Genomic DNA, 18137 nt, shown 5'->3' on the forward strand with positions numbered 1-18137 from the left:
ATTACAATGATGTCTTCTATCCCGCCAATACCTTTCAGTTCTAGGCGGTTTACAAGAGTTGGCCTGGAGAGCCCAGAACACCCCTTGAGGCAGTATTATTAAAATGTGTATCTTAAAATCCATTCACTATATAATTAAGGCAATAAATAATGTGCTATACAGGCAATATTAAATATATACAGTATCTATATAAGGCTTTCAAGCTGTAAAATCCATTCAAAAACAACAGAGGAAGGAGGAGCCTAATGCAGCGCCACCTTGTACTAATACGGGTGTACTGCATCTGTTGTGGAATGGCTTTTATGGACACGGAATGGTTTCCTGTGGTTATCCACGGTGATGGTGCTGTCACTGTGCCATTCTCTATATCAGGGGTAGGGAACTCCGGTCCTCGAGAGCTGTATTCCAGTCGGGTTTTCAGGATTTCCCCAATGAATATACATTGAAAGCAGTGCATGCAAATAGATCTCATGCAGATTCATTGGGGAAATCCTGAAAACCCGACTGGAATACGGCTCTCGAGGACCAGAGTTCCCTATCCCTGCTCTATATGGAATGCTGAAAGGAAATAGCCCACAGACAGTATTGTTTCATTGTGGTTTTCCATGTTCAGACACATTAACCACAGCCACAGTATTATCAGCCCATATAGAGTCATTCTCGACCACAGTTAAAAGGCCATGTTATAACATTCTCTCATATCTCTCATATCAAGCAGCATTATGGGGTAAAGACCTGGAACAATTACTTATGCTTGCTAATACTTATGGGGAATTCAGGAGACATCTAAAAATATTTGTTCCTGAAGTACTTAGGCAGTTGATTTGTACAATCTTTCCTACAATAACTGATCTCTAGAGCTGCTATTCACTAGTTTTAACCTGCCAGTTCTACTCAATTTGTAGCATTTTTAATCATTGTAAACCGCATAGAACTTCACGGTCCTGCGGTATATAAACTGTTTATTATTATTATAACTATGTGTATGCAGTTATGTGTGCACCTTGTGGACACTGGCCCCTGTAAGCTGAGTAGGAGTCCTCCAACTGTCAATGGGGGGCAGTGCTTTAATATTGTGTTTTCAATCACTAGAGGCAGGCAGGTTCCTTGGAGTTCTGCAGAGCTCACCTGTCCCTCACTATTTAAAAAAAAAAAAAAAATGTGATAGTGAAACAGCGCCCTCTACCTGCAGGACTGTAAGTGGAGGACTCCCATTCAGCTTAGAAGTAGCAGTGCTTGTACATGTAAGTGCACTACTCACTATTCTGGGGGTTGTACATGTAGGCAGAGCATGGGTGGGGCTGCCACTTATGCACCCAGCTTACAGAATACATCAAATTTTGCATATTGCATGCCACACTTGGGCACACCCATTTACACCTAAATTTAGGAAGGCCAATTTTAAAAAAATAACTTTTTCTCTCAGATGCTGCTGAGTGACAATGGAACAGAAAGCTCAGGCTGTGTTTTGCTTTACCTGTTCTGCTCACAGCTTATTCATATAAATACTTTAGAAAACAGTTGAAAACCTATCTTTTCTCTAAATATTTGACTACTTAATTCATTCTATTCCATGGATCGTGTATACTGTTAATAATCTTTTGTAAACCGTGTAGAACTTATGGTAACACGGTTAATAAGCACAATGTTATGTTATGTAATGATGTCAGCCAGGAAGCAGCTTATTTCTGTAGCCTGGAATCGTAGCTAGCAAAGCATTCTAGAATGCTACTATTCTGGAATGGAATCTGAGCACCCAGATGGAGTACCTAAAAGGAGATGCCACTTGTGGAATTGGCACCTTAGTGACCACAGCCAGCCATTCCCAGCCGTGGTTGGTGACCTCAGTCAGTGTTGTCAAACCACGGGCCACTGAAATGCCTCCAGCATAGTTTTGGAAGATGCTGTGGTCTGTGACACTTGAATGAAGGACCCAGGAGCTCTTTTGTAAGCTAACAAACCAGAAGATGAAGGTATGAAAGTCTAGTGCATTCACCCACACTCTCTGCAGAGAAAACAGGAGTGTCAGCAGAGCAAGTGTGACACACCTCCTGGCTGGTTCCTGGCAAAGCAGCTTTTAGAAAAAAGAAATGGCTGGTATTTCAGTGAATAATTGGCCAGCCCCCGAAAGTCTACAAGAACTGGAAGCTGCAGAAAGAAGTGAAAATACCATTTCTAAATAACTCAGCTGACATCTTTAAGAGATTCACGAGGATCCCTTTCCTCTTGGTGCAGAGATTCTTGTTTCATTTCCCCAAATAGATATTTTAGGATTTATTACATTTATTGACAGTTTCTTTTCCTGTTAAAAATCTGAGCAAATTTGGAGTCCATTCTTCTGATCATTATTGGTGTTACATACATTCATAAAACGTGAATATGGCACAAACAGCTGAAGAACAGATCTTCACCAGAACCCTGTGCAAGCAAGTAGCACAATGCTATACAAAAAGCACGAATACAGCATAGACAGCTGAAGAGCAATCTTCCTCACAGCCCAATGCAGACATACTAAAACAGATAAAGCATAACTACAGCACAGACAGATGGAGAATGGATCTTCAACAGGGATCACACTGATACAGAGCACGAATACAGCACAAACATAGAGTGGGCCTTCATCAGAATGTCATGGAGGCATGAAGACTAGGTAAAGCTGAAGAATTGATAAATCTAAATTATGAATACAGCACAGACAGTTGAAGAGCAGATCTATATTACAACACGTTTTGGGCATCACATTGGTACGCATAAAACTTTACAACAGTATGGAAATATGAAAAACAAGTAAAACATGAACACAGCTATCACATTGATACGGGTAAAGCACAAGTACAGCATGGACAGATCAACAGCAGAGTCTCATGCAGGTATCATAAAGCATAAATACAGCACAAAGAGCTGAGACGAGCAATCCGGGAAAGGGGAGGACTCCATGAGTCCTCTGTTGTAAACTTTTTATGCCACAAAGAAAAGAGAAAACATATGTAATAATATGAGTAGGAAATGATCTAGGAATCAAAGCAGGTAGGGAAATATTAGCTTAGGCAAGAGTGCTGAGGATTCATTCAGCGTGTATTGTCCTGCTGTCCTCCTGGGGTCTGCAAAGTCTAGTGCATTCCGTGGCACTGCTCCTTGTAAATAGAAAGCATCTGGGTCAGTGGCATTCCTGGGGGATTACAAAGAGAACAGGGAGTCATTAGTTGGAGGTATGTAATTGAGCTGTTATATCATCTGGAAAAGAAAGCTTATTAAGTAACACATGCCACATGCCTTTCTCTCTTCATGCCATGACATGTGAGAGGGTTAATTGACAACTGATAATTTTACCCAAGGGCTGTTGTTGTGCCAATTTGTTCAGGAATCTCTACTTCAGGGATCGAGAGGAATGGAAATTTCCCTGTGGCTACTGTTGAGTGGCAATGGATTGGGAAGCTCTGGCTGTGTTCTCTGCAGCTTGTGGGTCCCTAGGATCACTGATTTTGTCAGGAGCAAAAGCGTGCAGCCCTGATTTTTCAACCTGCTGCACATAGAAAACTGAATTCAAGGGAGGGAAAAGTGGCATCCTGTCAGCTGATTAATCTGTCAGGGTAAATGGACACTTCTGGAATAATAAAGGTGCTTTGACTTTCTGGTCTCTGCGTACAGAGAATTCTATCAGAATAAACATTTAGATATACAATTTGGGGACGATATTTGCCTACCTTCTCCCCTCGGTTATATGCCACGGACCGCATGGCAGCTTTAGGTCGAACTCGTGGCCGTGGTTCGTGCCCTTCAACAGGGTCGAAGTTGAGGTTCTTGGCAATGCGGACCATGACGGACAGTTGGACGTTGGTTCTCAGGTTCTTCTTCTCAGAGGCGCGCCCGCAGCGGGGGCACGCAAATGCCACGCTGGGGCCAGCCAGAGCTGCCACAGCCCCCTTCACCTCTCTCCAGTGCCGGTTGATGCAAGCCCGGCAGTAGCTGTGGTCACAGTCCAGGGTTACGGGGTCGTCAAAGTAATGGGAACAAGCAGGGCAGAGGGTCTCCTCCTGCAGCTGACGAATGGGGCCCGTGGTGGCCATGGTGGCAACAGCAGAGCGAACAGCACAATCGGAGCTCCTGCTGCGGAATGAGAATATCCTGCTTCTCACCTTTCTAGTAAACAAGGAGAAGAGGGAGGATCTACCCAGATATAGCCCAGGGATCTTTCTGCCACGTCCCTCTCCTGAGCAATTAAAATCTGTTACATAATTCCCCCCCCCCCCCTCCTCGAGACAAAGTGCTCTTCTCCCTCCTCCCAAAGTACCTGTGTCGCTGTGAGGGAGGATCCCTCATGTTTTCATACATTTTGAAAGGTGTTTGCACATCTGGCAAAAACAGACACACAGAAAAACAGACACACAGAGCAAATAAAAGAAGCTTTGGGCCCATCCAATCTCTGCCCAGTACAATTTTGCTGTTAGGTCCATCGCTTGCCTGAAGGGTGCCCTCAGTGGTTGGTGAGAGGTTTCCACTAGAGAATGACACGGGGACAAATTTTTCCCGTCCCCGCGGGAACTAATTTTCCTGTCTTGTCCCCAGGAGTTCTTTTCCTGTTCCTGGGACAGGGAAATTGAGTTCCTGCGAGGGGGGAGGGGACAGATTTGTCCCCGTGTCATTCTCTAGTTTCAAGTTTTCAATATTATTTGATGCTATCGCTTATACAACTTCTAAGCGATTTACAGATTAAAAAAGGGGAAATCAATTAAAATAAAATACGCCAACAAACAGTACAAATAAGATTAAAACAACTTAAGTAAATGGTGTTACATAAAAAGACAGCAAGACCAAAAATTTACCTGACACAAGAAGGATTGGGGGGGGGGGGGGGGGAGAAATACATTCGGTCATAGGAAAGAAAACATGTAAGGAAAAAACAGGAGGGGGGTACAATGATCTGATTCTTTTAGAAACAGAGCTGGAGACTGTCGCAGAAGGATCTGAAAGGAGCTTTTAGGTGTTAAAGGCATCTTTAAAAAAATGAGTTTTAAGAAGACCTTTGAAACGATCTAAGTTACTTTCCTCTCTGATCAGGGTAGGAAGAGTGTTCCAAAAGGGGGGGGGGAGGGGGGCTTCTACTGAGAAAATGTCCAGCCATTTAATGCCTATTATGCATAGGGAAGGGACAGTTAGTAACTTGCGGTCCGTAGATCTTAGAAGACGGGATGGTTCATAGGGAATTAAATATTTTTCTATGAATTGAGGATATTTTGTTAATAATGTTTTAAAGGTTAGTAATGCAATTTTGTAAGAGATCCTCTGTTTGACTGGTAACCAATGGGCTTTACTTAATAGAGGGGTTACATGGTCAAATTTCTTTGCCTTTGATATGAGTTTTATGGCCATGTTTTGGATAATTTGAATTCGCCTCATTTCCTTCAGAGTGATACCGGAAAAAAGACTGTTGCAATAGTCTATTTTTTTGCGATGACTAGAGAGTAGACTAGTACATAAGAACTTAAGAATCTGGATCTTACCAGTGGTCCATCGTGCCCAGCAGTCCGCTCCTGCAGTGGCTCTTAGGTCAAAGACCAGTGCCCTAACTGAGACTAACCTTACCTGCGTACGTTCCGGTTCAGCAGGAACTTGTCTAACTTTGTCTTGAATCCCTGGAGGGTGTTTTCCCCTATGACAGACTCTGGAAGAGCGTTCCAGTTTTACACCACTCTCTGGGTGAAGAAGAACTTGTATGGAATCTGTCCCCTTTCAACTTTAGAGAGTGCCCTCCCGTTCTCCCTACCTTGGAGAGGGTGAACAACCTGTCTTGATCTACTGAATCTAATCCCTTCATTATCTTGAACGTTTCGATCATGTCCCCTCTCAGTCTCCTCTTTTCAAGGGAGAGAGGCCCAGTTTCTCTAATCTCTCACTGTATGGCAACTCCTCCAGCCCCGTAACCATTTTAGTCGCTTTTCTCTGGACCCTTTCGAGTAGTACAATGTCCTTCTTCATGTATGGCAACCAGTGCTGGATGCAGTATTCCAGATGGGGGCGTACTATGGCCCAGTTCAGAGGCATGATAACCTTCTCCGATCTGTTTATGATCTTCTTCTTAATCAATCCTAGCATTCTGTTCACCCTTTTTGTTGCCACCGCGCATTGCGCGGACAGCTTCATTGACTTGTCTACCAGTACTCCCAAGTCTCTTTCCTTTTTGGCTCTAGGAATTTGGAGATGGAACGAATCATTTTCAGTTTAAAGAAACAAGATTTAAGTACGGTACTAATGTGACCATGGAAAGTTAGGTTTTTTAAAATCGAAAATGACCTCCTAGTTTCCACCTCAGAGATAATGGCTTAGCTGATATAGGGTGGGGGACCCCTGAAATGTCATTTGTGGGACAGGAATGGAGCATCCCCCTTCGGATGAGGCAGCTGGCTGTAGTGGCAATGATGTTGTTTGTGGCTCCTCCAACCCTACTGGTCCAGTACCCTAGGTCAGGGGTTTTCAACCTTTTTACACCTATGGACCGGCAGAAATAAAATAATTATTCTGTGGACCGGCGGTTGAAGAACACTGGGCTAAGTAGTGGGCCAGACCCCGCCCATCTCTACCCAATCTTCACCCCAGACCCCGCCCCATAATAGTAGTAATTGCACCTTGCACGTCCCGTGCCTCATCTGGAAGCCTTCCCTCTGATGTTGCAACGTCAGAGAGAAGGCTTCCGGTTCAGGCGCAGGATGCCCGTAGGAGCCACTGCCCATGACTTTGTGCACTGAATCACTGAGAAAGAGGGAGCTGGCTCGAAGATAACGCTGCATCGATCGCACCGTGGACCGGCAGTTGAAGAACACTGGGCTAAGTCGTGGGCTAGACCCCGCCCATCTCTACCCAATGTCCACCCCAGACCCTTGCCCTATAATAGTACTAATTGCACCTTGCCTCATCTGGAAGCCTTCCTTCTGACGTTGCAACATCAGAGAGAAGGCTTCCGGTTCAGGCGCAGGATGCCCGTAGGAGCCACTGCCCGTGGCTTTGTGCACTGAATCAGTTAGGAAGAGGGAGCTGGCTCGAAGATAACGCCGCATCGATCGTACCGTGGACCGGCGGTTGAAGAACCCTGTTTTGGGCCTGATGCACGTGCTGGCCCTGTGGACCGGCAGGAAATTTCTGTGGACCGGTACTGTGGAAATTTCTGTGGACCGGTGGTTGAAGAACACTGCCCTAGGTGACTACCCACCTTGCTCACCCCTTCAGACAGCCCTGCCTGGTGAAATAGTCCAGACCGCAGTGGACTCTGTCTTTCCCTAGAGATCCTCTGTGCTTATTGCAGATTTTCTTGAATTCTGCTATCGTTTGTGACTCGCTGAGCAAAAAGGTATCAAAACTGGGGTTACAAATAACAGAAATAAAGGTTATAAAAGTTTGGAGGAGCCACTTTCATTTTGGAAAGTTTTGTGCCATTTTTGTTCATAACTTTGATGGTTTTCATGTTCTACAGCCTAAAAACTACAGGGTACCGGTATATGATTTTGAAAATCATCTCAAAACGCTCTGTATTATAACACCATTATAGAAGCTCATGTAAACCACTCTGAATTGACTTCCCAGTCTTTAGTAGCAGTATTGAAGCTCTCAATAAACAGTTTCTGGGGGTTAGTTACTCTTTAAATTGTTAAACGGTTTTCTTTTTTATGTAATTAGTCCAGAACTGAGGCTGAAATTTTGCTGGATTGAGAAGTTAATATCCATCTGTCTTGTGTTATAAATAAGTCAGGCACCTCACTTTTGGTACTTTCGCCTCAATGGGTCACATTTCTATCTCCACAACCTCCCCTAGGAGGCTGGTCCCTGCACCCACTACCCTTTCTGAGAAGAAATATTTCCCCCCTGGTCCTTCTGAATCGACCATGGTTGGAGCCTCATCTCACGGCCTCTCGTTCTAGAACATTCTGTCCTCTGAAAACGGTTTCTTCTTACACCGATTTGTACCCTGAGGTACCTGAATGTTTGTATCACATCTCTCCTGTCTTTCTTCTTCTCTAGGTTGTAGCTTTCGGTCCTTCAGATCTACCACAAGGTTTTGGGGTAGACCTGATGCATATTGGTTGCCTTTTCTTTAGGTCGCCTTCAGTCTCTTTAATATTCTACCCCTAGATAAAAAATAAATAATTAAACACATACATCCAAGGTTGAAGGTTTATTAGTATTTGATCCAATCGCTTTATAAGTGTTTCTAAGCGAAATACACCAATAAAAATATAAATACATAAAGTATCATACAACCTAAAAAAGCTAATCTCAGTAAAAACATTAAAACAAAATGAATACATATACTAACTGATACTTAAGGAAAAAAAGGGGTAGAACTACAATTTGTTATAGAAAAGAGAAAGATAACATATATGGAAGGCACAGTAGGGAGGATATTTTAAAATCCGGTGTGCTTTTTTATTTGTCATTAGAATATCACATAAATCACAATCTATAAGCAAAACGCCATACACTAAACAGTTTATTAACAGCTTGATATACCACTTATTGATGTAACATCTAAGTGGTTTACAATATAAGTACTGTACAGTGGTGCCTCACACAACGAACTTAATTCGTTCCAGGAGCAAGTTTGTTATGCGAAAAGTTCGTTATGTGAAACTCGTTTTCCCATAACAATACATGTTAAAAAAAATAATTCGTTCTGTAGCATAAAATATGCTAAGATGACATAAAAAAAGATAAATTTTTTGTTATTATTTTTATTTAGATACATCTAAAAACATAATTGTTTTTTAAAACAACACACATTTTTTAAATTTAAAGACAGACTAAGTAGAGTCTAATTTTACAGTGAGAGAGGGCAGAGTCTCAGCGGCAAAAACTGGGACTTAACTGTTCATTTTTTAAATGCCTGCATGGTTGAAAATGTTGTCCATTTCCTTGGGCAGATCATTCTGTCTATAATACTAGTTTATACTTATTACAAAATGGTCTTAATGGATAAGCTTTTTTTTTTCCTGTTTCTTTCAATATGTAAACAGAATGCCAATGGTGAGAGAGAACAAAGCTGTTATTTTTCTAGCATCGGGGAAGCGGCGAGAGTAGCTCCGCCCCCCCAACGCATCAGCAGTAGGCGCCGGGCCCCTGCGAGCCGACGGTCCGCCACTGCACAGGGAGCCAGGCGGAGAGAGGGCAGTTAAGCGCGGTGCCTGCGCGGAAGGATGCAGCTCGGGCGACTTCGTTGTGTGAAACGAAGTTCGTTGTGGGAAGCAAGACATGAAGTTCGTGGTGCGCAGCGTTCGCTGTGCGAGGCGTTCGTTATGCGAGGCACCACTGTAGATAGATGAAGAGAGGTTAAACAAGGAAATGCAATAATCAAATAGGAAAGTGGGGGACAAGAAGGGGGAATGGGGATTGTCCAAGGTCCCCAAAAATGAGTGGAAGGAGGTCTAGTTAAAAGCATCTTTAAATAAGAAGGTTTTTAGCTACAGTGGCAAAATAATGCTCAGAATTTGGTTGGTTGGTTCAGCTGAGAACTTTTCAGCATCCCCTGGTATGTCATAAAAGTGAGCCAAGTATAGGACGATCAAGCCATTGTGACATCACTGATGAGGTTGGCTCTGATTGGTGGAACGAGGCATTATGACATCACAGTCTCAGCGCTGGCTACCAGAGACTGAAACGCTTCACACGACGAGGGGACGCTGAAAAGTTCTCAGCCCAGCCCAGAAGAGAATGACGTGGCTATGGTTCAATCAATAATCTGGAACAATGTCAAAAAAACATGGAATTTTGTTTCTGCAAATTGGCACTTAAAGAAATAAGATAACACACTTTTCAGCTTCAGCGGCAAACTAACACTCAGAATTTAGAAAGTTAGTTGGTTGGGCTGAGAACTTTTCAGCACCCCCTCGTAGAGGGAAAGCATTTCAAAGAGTTGGTGCGACGACAGAAAATGGAGTGACATGTAGTATCACATGTTATTTGTCTGAAGTTATTACTCAGATATATAGAATTAGTAATATTTACTTATGTATTCATTCAATTTTCTAGATTGTTCTCCCAGGAAAGCTCAGAATGGTATATATGAATTTATTCAGGTACTGAAGCACATTTCCCTGTGTGTCCTGGAGCAAAGGGGGGGATTAAGTAGCAGCATGGGTTTGAACCCACAATCTACGGTGATTTTTGTGCAGAATTATTGCCCCCCCCCCCACCGTGAACTGTGAGAGCAGATCAGAAGGTCATCTGGTCCACACTCTTTTCCCTCCAGCCCAGCCCAGTCACCATTCTCTCTCCATTTAAACCCCTCATACAGATATGACCCTCCCCATTCTCTTTTTGTCTCTCTTCTGCTTTCTCCCTCCACCCATTCCCAGGCCTGATCCCCATCTTCTTCTCTTCTTCCCCCCAGACCTTACCATAGCTCTAGATTGGTGTAGAACAGGGGGAGGGGGGGGGCACACCCAACCCATATGGCGCAGGTCTGAATGCTAAATTTGTTCCTCCTTCCCCCACTGCAAACATGATTTTCTAACTTATCTGTTTTAGCTTGGAGAAGAGATAGAAACATAGAAACATAGAAATAGACGGCAGATAAGGGCCACGGCCCATCTAGTCTGCCCACCTTAATGACCCACCCCTACCTTTCTCTGTGAAGAGAACCCACGTGACGATCCCATTTGGTCTTAAAATCCGGCACGCAGCTGGCCTCAATCACCTGAAGTGGATGATATGATAGAGCTCTATTAAATAATGAGTGGAGTGGAAAGAGTAGATGTGAATCGCTTCCAAAAATACTAGGATTCGTAGGATAAGCAGAATAAAATCTTTTGTACTACTTGGGATCTAGCTAGGTACTTGGGACATGGATTGGCCAGTGTTCAAAATAGGATACTGGGGGCTTGATGGATCTTCGCTGTGGGCCAGTATGGCAATTCTTATGTTGCTATGTCCCTTTCTCCCCAGCTATGTCCCACCGGCCTTCTTCCTACTGGCGTGGACTGCAGCTTCTGTAGTCAATTGCAGACCTTTCCTCTTCCTCCTCCTGTTTCCATCCCAGCCCACGTAGGGTCAATGCAGCTCCCACCCTCTCCTCTTATGCAGACACTACGCCTCCTCCACCATTCTGGTCCACATGGGACAGGAACTAAAGCTTTTCCAGTTTAGAAATGCGCAAGGCATCATGCGAACACATAATATCTCTTTTGTATTAAGCACAAATGACTCTGGAGACAGAACATTTTGATCAGATACCAGAGTAAATTTTCAGTGAGCAGAATGAGGCTGAGCGAGCTGATGGGCTCAGAGCCAGAAGCCGAAGCAGGTTTGACTCGTTTTGTCTTGACGTAAAGGAGTCTTTTGTGGTTTTATAGCTCGTTACCTTTTAAGCCCAGGACCCTCCGAAATGCCTATGGCAAAGTGAAATATGAAGAAGGGAATATATTTTCAAAACAGCGCTAGAATAAAAGGAGAATTGTATAATTAGTAACCCATGGCAACAAGAGGAGTTAAAAAGATGTAGCAAGAGATCAGTGAGGCACCCAGTCAGCGACAGAGCCGGGGATTAGAACTGAGGCACAGGGAAGTAAAGAAACCTATCCTAAGGTTATACAAGAGACAGTGACAGAGCCGGGGATTAGAACTGAGGCACAGGGAAGTAAAGAAACCTATCCTAAAGTTATACAAGAGACAGTGACAGAGCTGGAGATTTGAACTGAAGCATAGGAAGAGAGAGTGACTCACCCAAGGTTATACAAGAGTCAGTAACTGAGCCAGGGATTAGAACTGATGCACAGGGGAATAAAATGACTTTTTCTACAGTTATACAAGAGATGAAGTAATTTGCCTCTAAGTTATCCAATAGTAAGTGACAGAGCTGGGGATTTGAACTGAAGCATAGGGAGATAGAATGACTCCCCCTCAAGTTACACAAGAGGGAGTGACAGAACCGGGGATTAGAACTGAAGCACAGGAAGATAAAGGGACGCATTTTAAGGTTACACAAGAGTCAGCGACAGAACCGGGGACTAGAACTGAAGCACAGGGAAATAAAAGAACCTATCTTAAGGCTACACAAGAGTCAGTGACAGAGAAGGGGATTAGAACTGAGGCACAGGGAGATAGAGTGACCTTGCCCCAAGGTCATATACAGTTAGAGTCAGTAACAGAAAGGGAAAAAATCTTAAAATTAAGTGCTAGAACTGAATCACGGTCCAGTACTCTGCAAGATTTCTCCCTCCCCTATGCCCCTCACCAGCAAAGAGCTAACAAGATAGAGAGAACCCACCTGAAGGACACAATACCCAGAGAATCAGTGACAAATCGGGGAGTTCAAACTGAGAAATAGGGAGATAAAGTGATTCATCCCAAGGACATATTCATAGAATCAATGACAGAGCCGGGGATTAGAACCTGCTTGCTCAGAGCTCAGGGCTCTAAACCTCAAAATCAAATGTCCATTGGCACCATAAAATGACCCTACTTGCTTGACAATATTTTTGGAAAGAGGAAGATTGTGTATGGGTTTTTTTTTTTTTTTTTTTTTTTGGGGGGGGGGAGAGAGTTGTGGGTCCAGATGACCTCAAGCAGGGACTCTTCTAAGAGGAAGTGAGATTCGTAGCCTAATTCTTTTAAAATTGCATAATTCAAAAGCAGATCATATATGGTGACTTGGGGGGGGGGGGCATTACATTTGCAAAATATGGAGAGGTAACAAAGGGGGGGGGGTGAGGAATAGCTCTGTGAATTATCCTAGGAGAATGGCAAAATCAAACTTAGGTATCAGCTTGCATGCATCTCTCAAACACTGCATCCCTCTTGATTGCATGCCCTCCACCAGATTTTTAAAAAAAAATATTGTGCTTACATCCAAAACCCAACTTTACCTTAAATCCATGCTATCAATGACAGTGAAGAGTATTTAGAAATCCAGAGAGCAGTAAAACCTAGCTAAGGAATTCAGCCCTCTTATAGTGCTTTCTTTCGGTTCTTATCTAGGAAGGGAGAAAGTTCAGCACCATGCCACATCCTTCCCTCTATTTCCTCCACCACTATTTTCTCCATCCCTTTCAATCTGTCCAGTCGGCATCGGCGCTCTCTCTGACATCACTTCTGGGACCTGCGCCTAGAAAATGACATCAAGGGTGAGCTGACCCTGATGTGGGCATGCTGCTTGTGCCAGAGAAGTTAAAAGGTACGGGGAAAGGGATTGGGGGGGGGGGGCTTGCACACAGCAGGGGAGTGAGGAAGAGGCGCCACGGGCACCTCTCACCCTTACTGTTCTCCACCACCATATCCAACATTTCTCCATCTCATCTCTCTCTTCTCCATGCATCAGTACCTCACATCTCTCTTACCACCATGTCCAATATTTCACTCTCCCTCCCTATGCCCAACAATTTCTCCTCTTTCTTCATTTCCCCATGTGCACCAACTCTCTTTCTCTCTCACTCAAACAAACAGGCCCAACAGTTCTCCCTTTCTATTCCCTCTCCACCTCAGCATCTATTTCCTTCCCTCCCTCCTTCCATCCTATGTCCCAAGTTTGTGCCCCTATCCTTCCTCCCTTCTGTGTCTGAGGTTCATGCCCCCTCCCTTCCATCTGTGTAAAAACATGCTCCTCTCCCTTCTGTGTCCCAAGTTCATGCCCCCTCCCTCCTTCCTTCCAGTCGTTGTCCCAACACACTCCCTCCCCCTCCCCTCCTTCTGTCCTTTGTACCAAGTTCATGTCCTCTCCCTCCCCTCCATGTCCCAATGCGCACACACTCGCTCCCTCCCTTCTGTGTCCCACATTCGTGCCACCTCCCTCCTTCCTTCCTTCCAGCCTTTATCCCAACACATTCCCTCTCCCTCCATCCTTTGTCCCAAGTTCATGCTCCGAACATAAGCAATGCCTCCACTGGGTCAGACCCGAGGTCCATCATGCCCAGCAGTCCGCTCACGCGGCGGCCCAACAGGTCCAGGACCTGCGCAGTAGCTCCCTATCTATACCCCTCTATCCCTTTTTCCAGCAGGAATTTGTCAAATCCTTTCTTGAAATCCAGTACCATACTCTGTCCTATTACGTCCTCTGTAAGTGCATTCCAGGTGTCCACCACACGCTGGGTAAAGAAAAATTTCCTAGCATTTGTTTTGAATCTGTCCCCTTCCAATTTTTCTGAATGGCCTCTTGTTCTTATATGTTTTGAAAGTTTGAAGAATCTGTCCCTCTCTACTTTCTCTATGCCCTTCATGATCTTGTAGGTCTCTATCATATCTCCTCTGAGTCTCCGCTTTTCCAGGGAGAAGAGCCCCAGTCTCTCCAATCTTTCAGTGTATGAGAGGTTTTCCATGCCCTTAATCATTTGTATCGCTCTCTTCTGGACCCTCCCAATGCACATGAGTTCACTCGTTCCCTTCCCAAGTTCTTGTCCTTCTCCCCACAGGAGTGTAATAGAGCCATCTAAGTAGGCCTCCTTCTTCCTGCCTTCCATCCACACTTGCTTCTTCACAAAGCCATGGACAGCGGTTCCTACACTCTGCACTTAGCTGACCCAGAAGCCTTCCCTCTGATGTCAGCTCCCCCCAGGTACATTAGATAGATTGGGAGCTCCCCGGGACAGACAGGGAAAAATGCTTGAGTACCTGAATAACTTGATTGTCCTATACTTGGCTCACTTTTGCTCCATTTTGATTTCTAGAGTGGCGCAGTGGTTAAAGCTACAGCCTCAGCACCCTGAGGTCATGGGTTCAAACCCACACTGTGCAAATTACTTAATCCAAACGATACATGATCCTCACTAGACAGGATTGAAAATCCAAATGGATAGAAATCAATGATAATTATTGAACAAAGATGACAGACCAACTTGTGTCATTCTTCACATTTCTTTATTCGAATATTCTTGCTCCAATGCTATAATGCCCGACGGGACCCGTTTCGCCAACACTGGCTTTTTCAAGGGTTCCAGCAGGGAGCTGGAAGTAAGAGGAAGCCGAAAACAAGTGCTCCCTGCTGGAACCCTTGAAAAAGCCAGTGTTGGCGAAACGGGTCCCGTCGGGCATTATAGCATTGGAGCAAGAATATTTGAATAAAGCAATGTGAAGAATGACACAAGTTGGTCTGTCATCTTTGTTCTTTTTTTTTTTTTTTTTTTTAATTTTTATTTATTAAATTTTCATTCTTACAATAAATGAATAGCATAATATATAGTTTATAATAATTATAGTTGTATGTACAATATCATATCATATATATTGAATCCCTTTCCCCTGTTATTTGTTTTTTCATTTTTTCTCATATTAATTTCTATATTTCCCACCCTAACCCTATATTATTATTATCAATGTGTTAAGATATCTGATCTTTAGAATATTTAGTCAATGGATCCCATATTTTCTTAAAATTTTTTATATTTCCTTGTTGTAATGCCAATATTTTCTCCATTTTGTAAATGTGACATTGATTTCTACCCATTTGGATTTTCAATCCTGTCCAGTGAGGATCGTGTATCGTTTGGAGTTGTTCTATTTACCTCACTTTCTATCTTCAAGAACTTTTTGCTTTAGCAAGTTACATAATCCCGCCATTGCCCCAGGTACATTAGACAGATTGTGATCCTTCCTGAACAGACGGAGAAAAATGTTTGAGGACATGAATAAATTCATGTAAATCGTTTTGAGCTCCACTGGGAGAAAATGGAATGGATGAATTAATGTGCATTTGCAGAGTGCTCCTGCATGTGTGTGTATGCATATGTTTGTGTGTTGGTGGAGAAGGAGTAAGATCCGGTTCACTCAGCTCCGGTGGTCTCCCTAATCCAGACGGGGAGTGACCGTGTTGCAGAGTCACGGAAGGTGCCATTCTCTGGAACCTCTCTCACATCCTTTCCTGTGTGTTTAACTCAGATGCCTCCAGAAGTCACTCATCGTGAGCAAACCAAAGGAATGCCAGCTATGGTAGGCGGGTGTGCCTGTGTCAGAGATACATCTGCAGCTCCTCTGAAACAAGGGTGACTGGCCAGGACGAGCTGTGCCCGAGGTGTATGACCCAGCATTGGGCATATTAACCCTTTCTCTTCCCAGTGTCAGTCCCCTTCCGGTGGCACAACGGTTTGGCTGTTTCCCCTCCCCCCCCAATCCCTGTAACTGTGCTCAGTCTCCCTGTATAATATTGTATCTCCTCGTCAGGCACTCTTTGGACAGCATCTTGCAACAATGTATCCTTCTCCTACAATGTAATGTAACTTTCCTTACGGGGAAGGGGTAAAACGTGGACCTGATGGACCTTGCAGATCTAAACTCGCACGTCCTTAAAAATCTGAGGTCCGTGCTACTTGTAGTTAGTTTCTGGCTCTGACAGACCTTGATGACAATTTAGCGCTGACGGATCCGTCTCAGCTTAGGGAGGGAAAAGTATTAGGATCTGTCAGCGCTACAATGTCGTCGAGGTCTGTCAGAGCCAGAGACTAGTGCTGGAGCGGCTCTAAAACGTATCCTTTAAACCGGTTTCCTGCAGCCCCAGTAAATTTAAAAATCTGAGGTCCGTGGCTCTGACAGATCTCGATGACATTTTAGCGCTGACGGATCCTAATACTTTTCCCTCCCTAAGCTGAGATGGATCTGTCAGCGCTAAAATGTCACCAAGGTCTGTCAGAGCCACAGACTGAAAGTGGCGGGGCTACTTTGCTGGCAATAATTGAAGGTTTATAGAGCCCGGATGGTTGGGCCGGGTCCCCGCCACTGGTATCTTTTGCAGGAGAGATTTTCTGCAAAACTTCATTAAGGGGAATGGTTTTAGTCTCTGGCTCTGACAGACCTCGGTGACATTTTAGCGCTGACGGATCCTAATACTTTTCCCTCCCTATGCTTGAGACGGATCCGTCAGCGCTAAATTGTCATCGAGGTCTGTCAGAGCCAGAAACTAACTACAAGTGGCACGGACCTCAGATTTTTAAGGACGTGCGGGTTTAGATCCGCGAGGTCCGTCAGGTCCGCGTTTTACCCCTTCCCTTCCCCATGTCTCTGCTACTGTGTAAACAAAAGGGGGAAAGAAGAATTTTACCTCTAAAATAGCACAGCAGTACAATGGAAAGATGCAAATGAGATGTCAGATATTCAACCAAACAGTTACTTTATTGTGCAAATCTTAAAAAGTAATATAATGTAAACGCCTTAGCTTTTTGGTGTGCTTTTGCCTCCAAAGACGCTGCTCTGTGCTCAGAACGATTATGTATATTGCCTGCCTGTTAGTGTTTAGGATCATCTACGCCAGGGGTGTCCAATCTTGGCCCTGTGAAGTATTTTGTGCGGCCCCGCTCAAGGGCGATGCAGTGTTTTCCTCTGCTGCCCTTGGGTGTTTACTGTCTTGCCGGCTCCCTCCTCTGTCTTGCTGCAGTATTTGCGCATTTGTGCAGCCCCAGAAACATTTTTTTTCGGCCAGTGCAGCCCAGGGAAGCCAAAAGGTTGGACACCCCTGATCTACGCAATGTCTATTCATCCCCCGATGAAGGCATCTACGGATGCCGAAACTGGAATCCTCGTTGGGACAATCTTGGTGTTCCTAGACAAAGATTTATCCCTTATTACAGACTTGTGATTCTTTCTGAGATTTTGCTTTCAAGTTGGACATTATGTTATAGACTCTATTATCCCTATGTGACTTATTATTATTTACACAATAAAGTAACTGTTTGGTTGAATATCTGACATCTCATTTGCCTCTTTCCATTGTCCTGCTACAAAGTAACCTTCCCCTACAATGTAATATAACTTTTCTCCATGTCCCTGCATGGACCTTTTACCCTGTAAATCGCCTTGAACCTGAACTGGATAAGTGCAATTCACAAATTCTGATTAGATTAGATTAGATTAGTTCTCCATTGATATTCAAGTGGACACAGTTTTCCAGAACAGGTCAGTCTGAAGAAGGGGCCCTTGCATGGTCTCCGAGTTTGTATACCTGAACATCACTGAGGAATTTTTAAGGTTTTCAGGTGCCTTAAGTGAACCTTCAGGCTTATCGCCCCTCTCCCCTTGAGATTTTTGATAATTAAACTCAACAATCATGCTCATTCCAGCGCTACCTTCCCACAAAAGAACTGTAAAATTAAAATGCATTCTCCTAGGACAAGCAGGATGAGTCAGCCACACAACCATATGTGGCTGACTATCCTGCTGTCCACGGAGAACCTACG

The 18137-nt window shown here is 44.1% G+C and overlaps 1 protein-coding gene across 1 annotated transcript; it reads right to left on the bottom strand.

Moving 5' to 3' along the window:
* Positions 1-853: 853 nt before the first annotated feature.
* Positions 854-4151, bottom strand: LOC117346917 (RING finger protein 39-like). Its single transcript, XM_033917178.1, has 2 exons — positions 3705-4151; positions 854-3169 (listed from the first exon to the last, which is right to left on the bottom strand). Exons 1-2 carry the CDS (start codon positions 4065-4067, stop codon positions 3158-3160), a joined length of 375 nt encoding a protein of 124 aa, XP_033773069.1. The 5' UTR covers positions 4068-4151; the 3' UTR covers positions 854-3157.
* Between the last annotated feature and the right edge of the window lie 13986 nt (positions 4152-18137).

This window comes from Geotrypetes seraphini, chromosome 12 (assembly GCF_902459505.1).
Source record: "Geotrypetes seraphini chromosome 12, aGeoSer1.1, whole genome shotgun sequence".
Taxonomy (NCBI): Eukaryota; Metazoa; Chordata; class Amphibia; order Gymnophiona; family Dermophiidae; genus Geotrypetes; species Geotrypetes seraphini.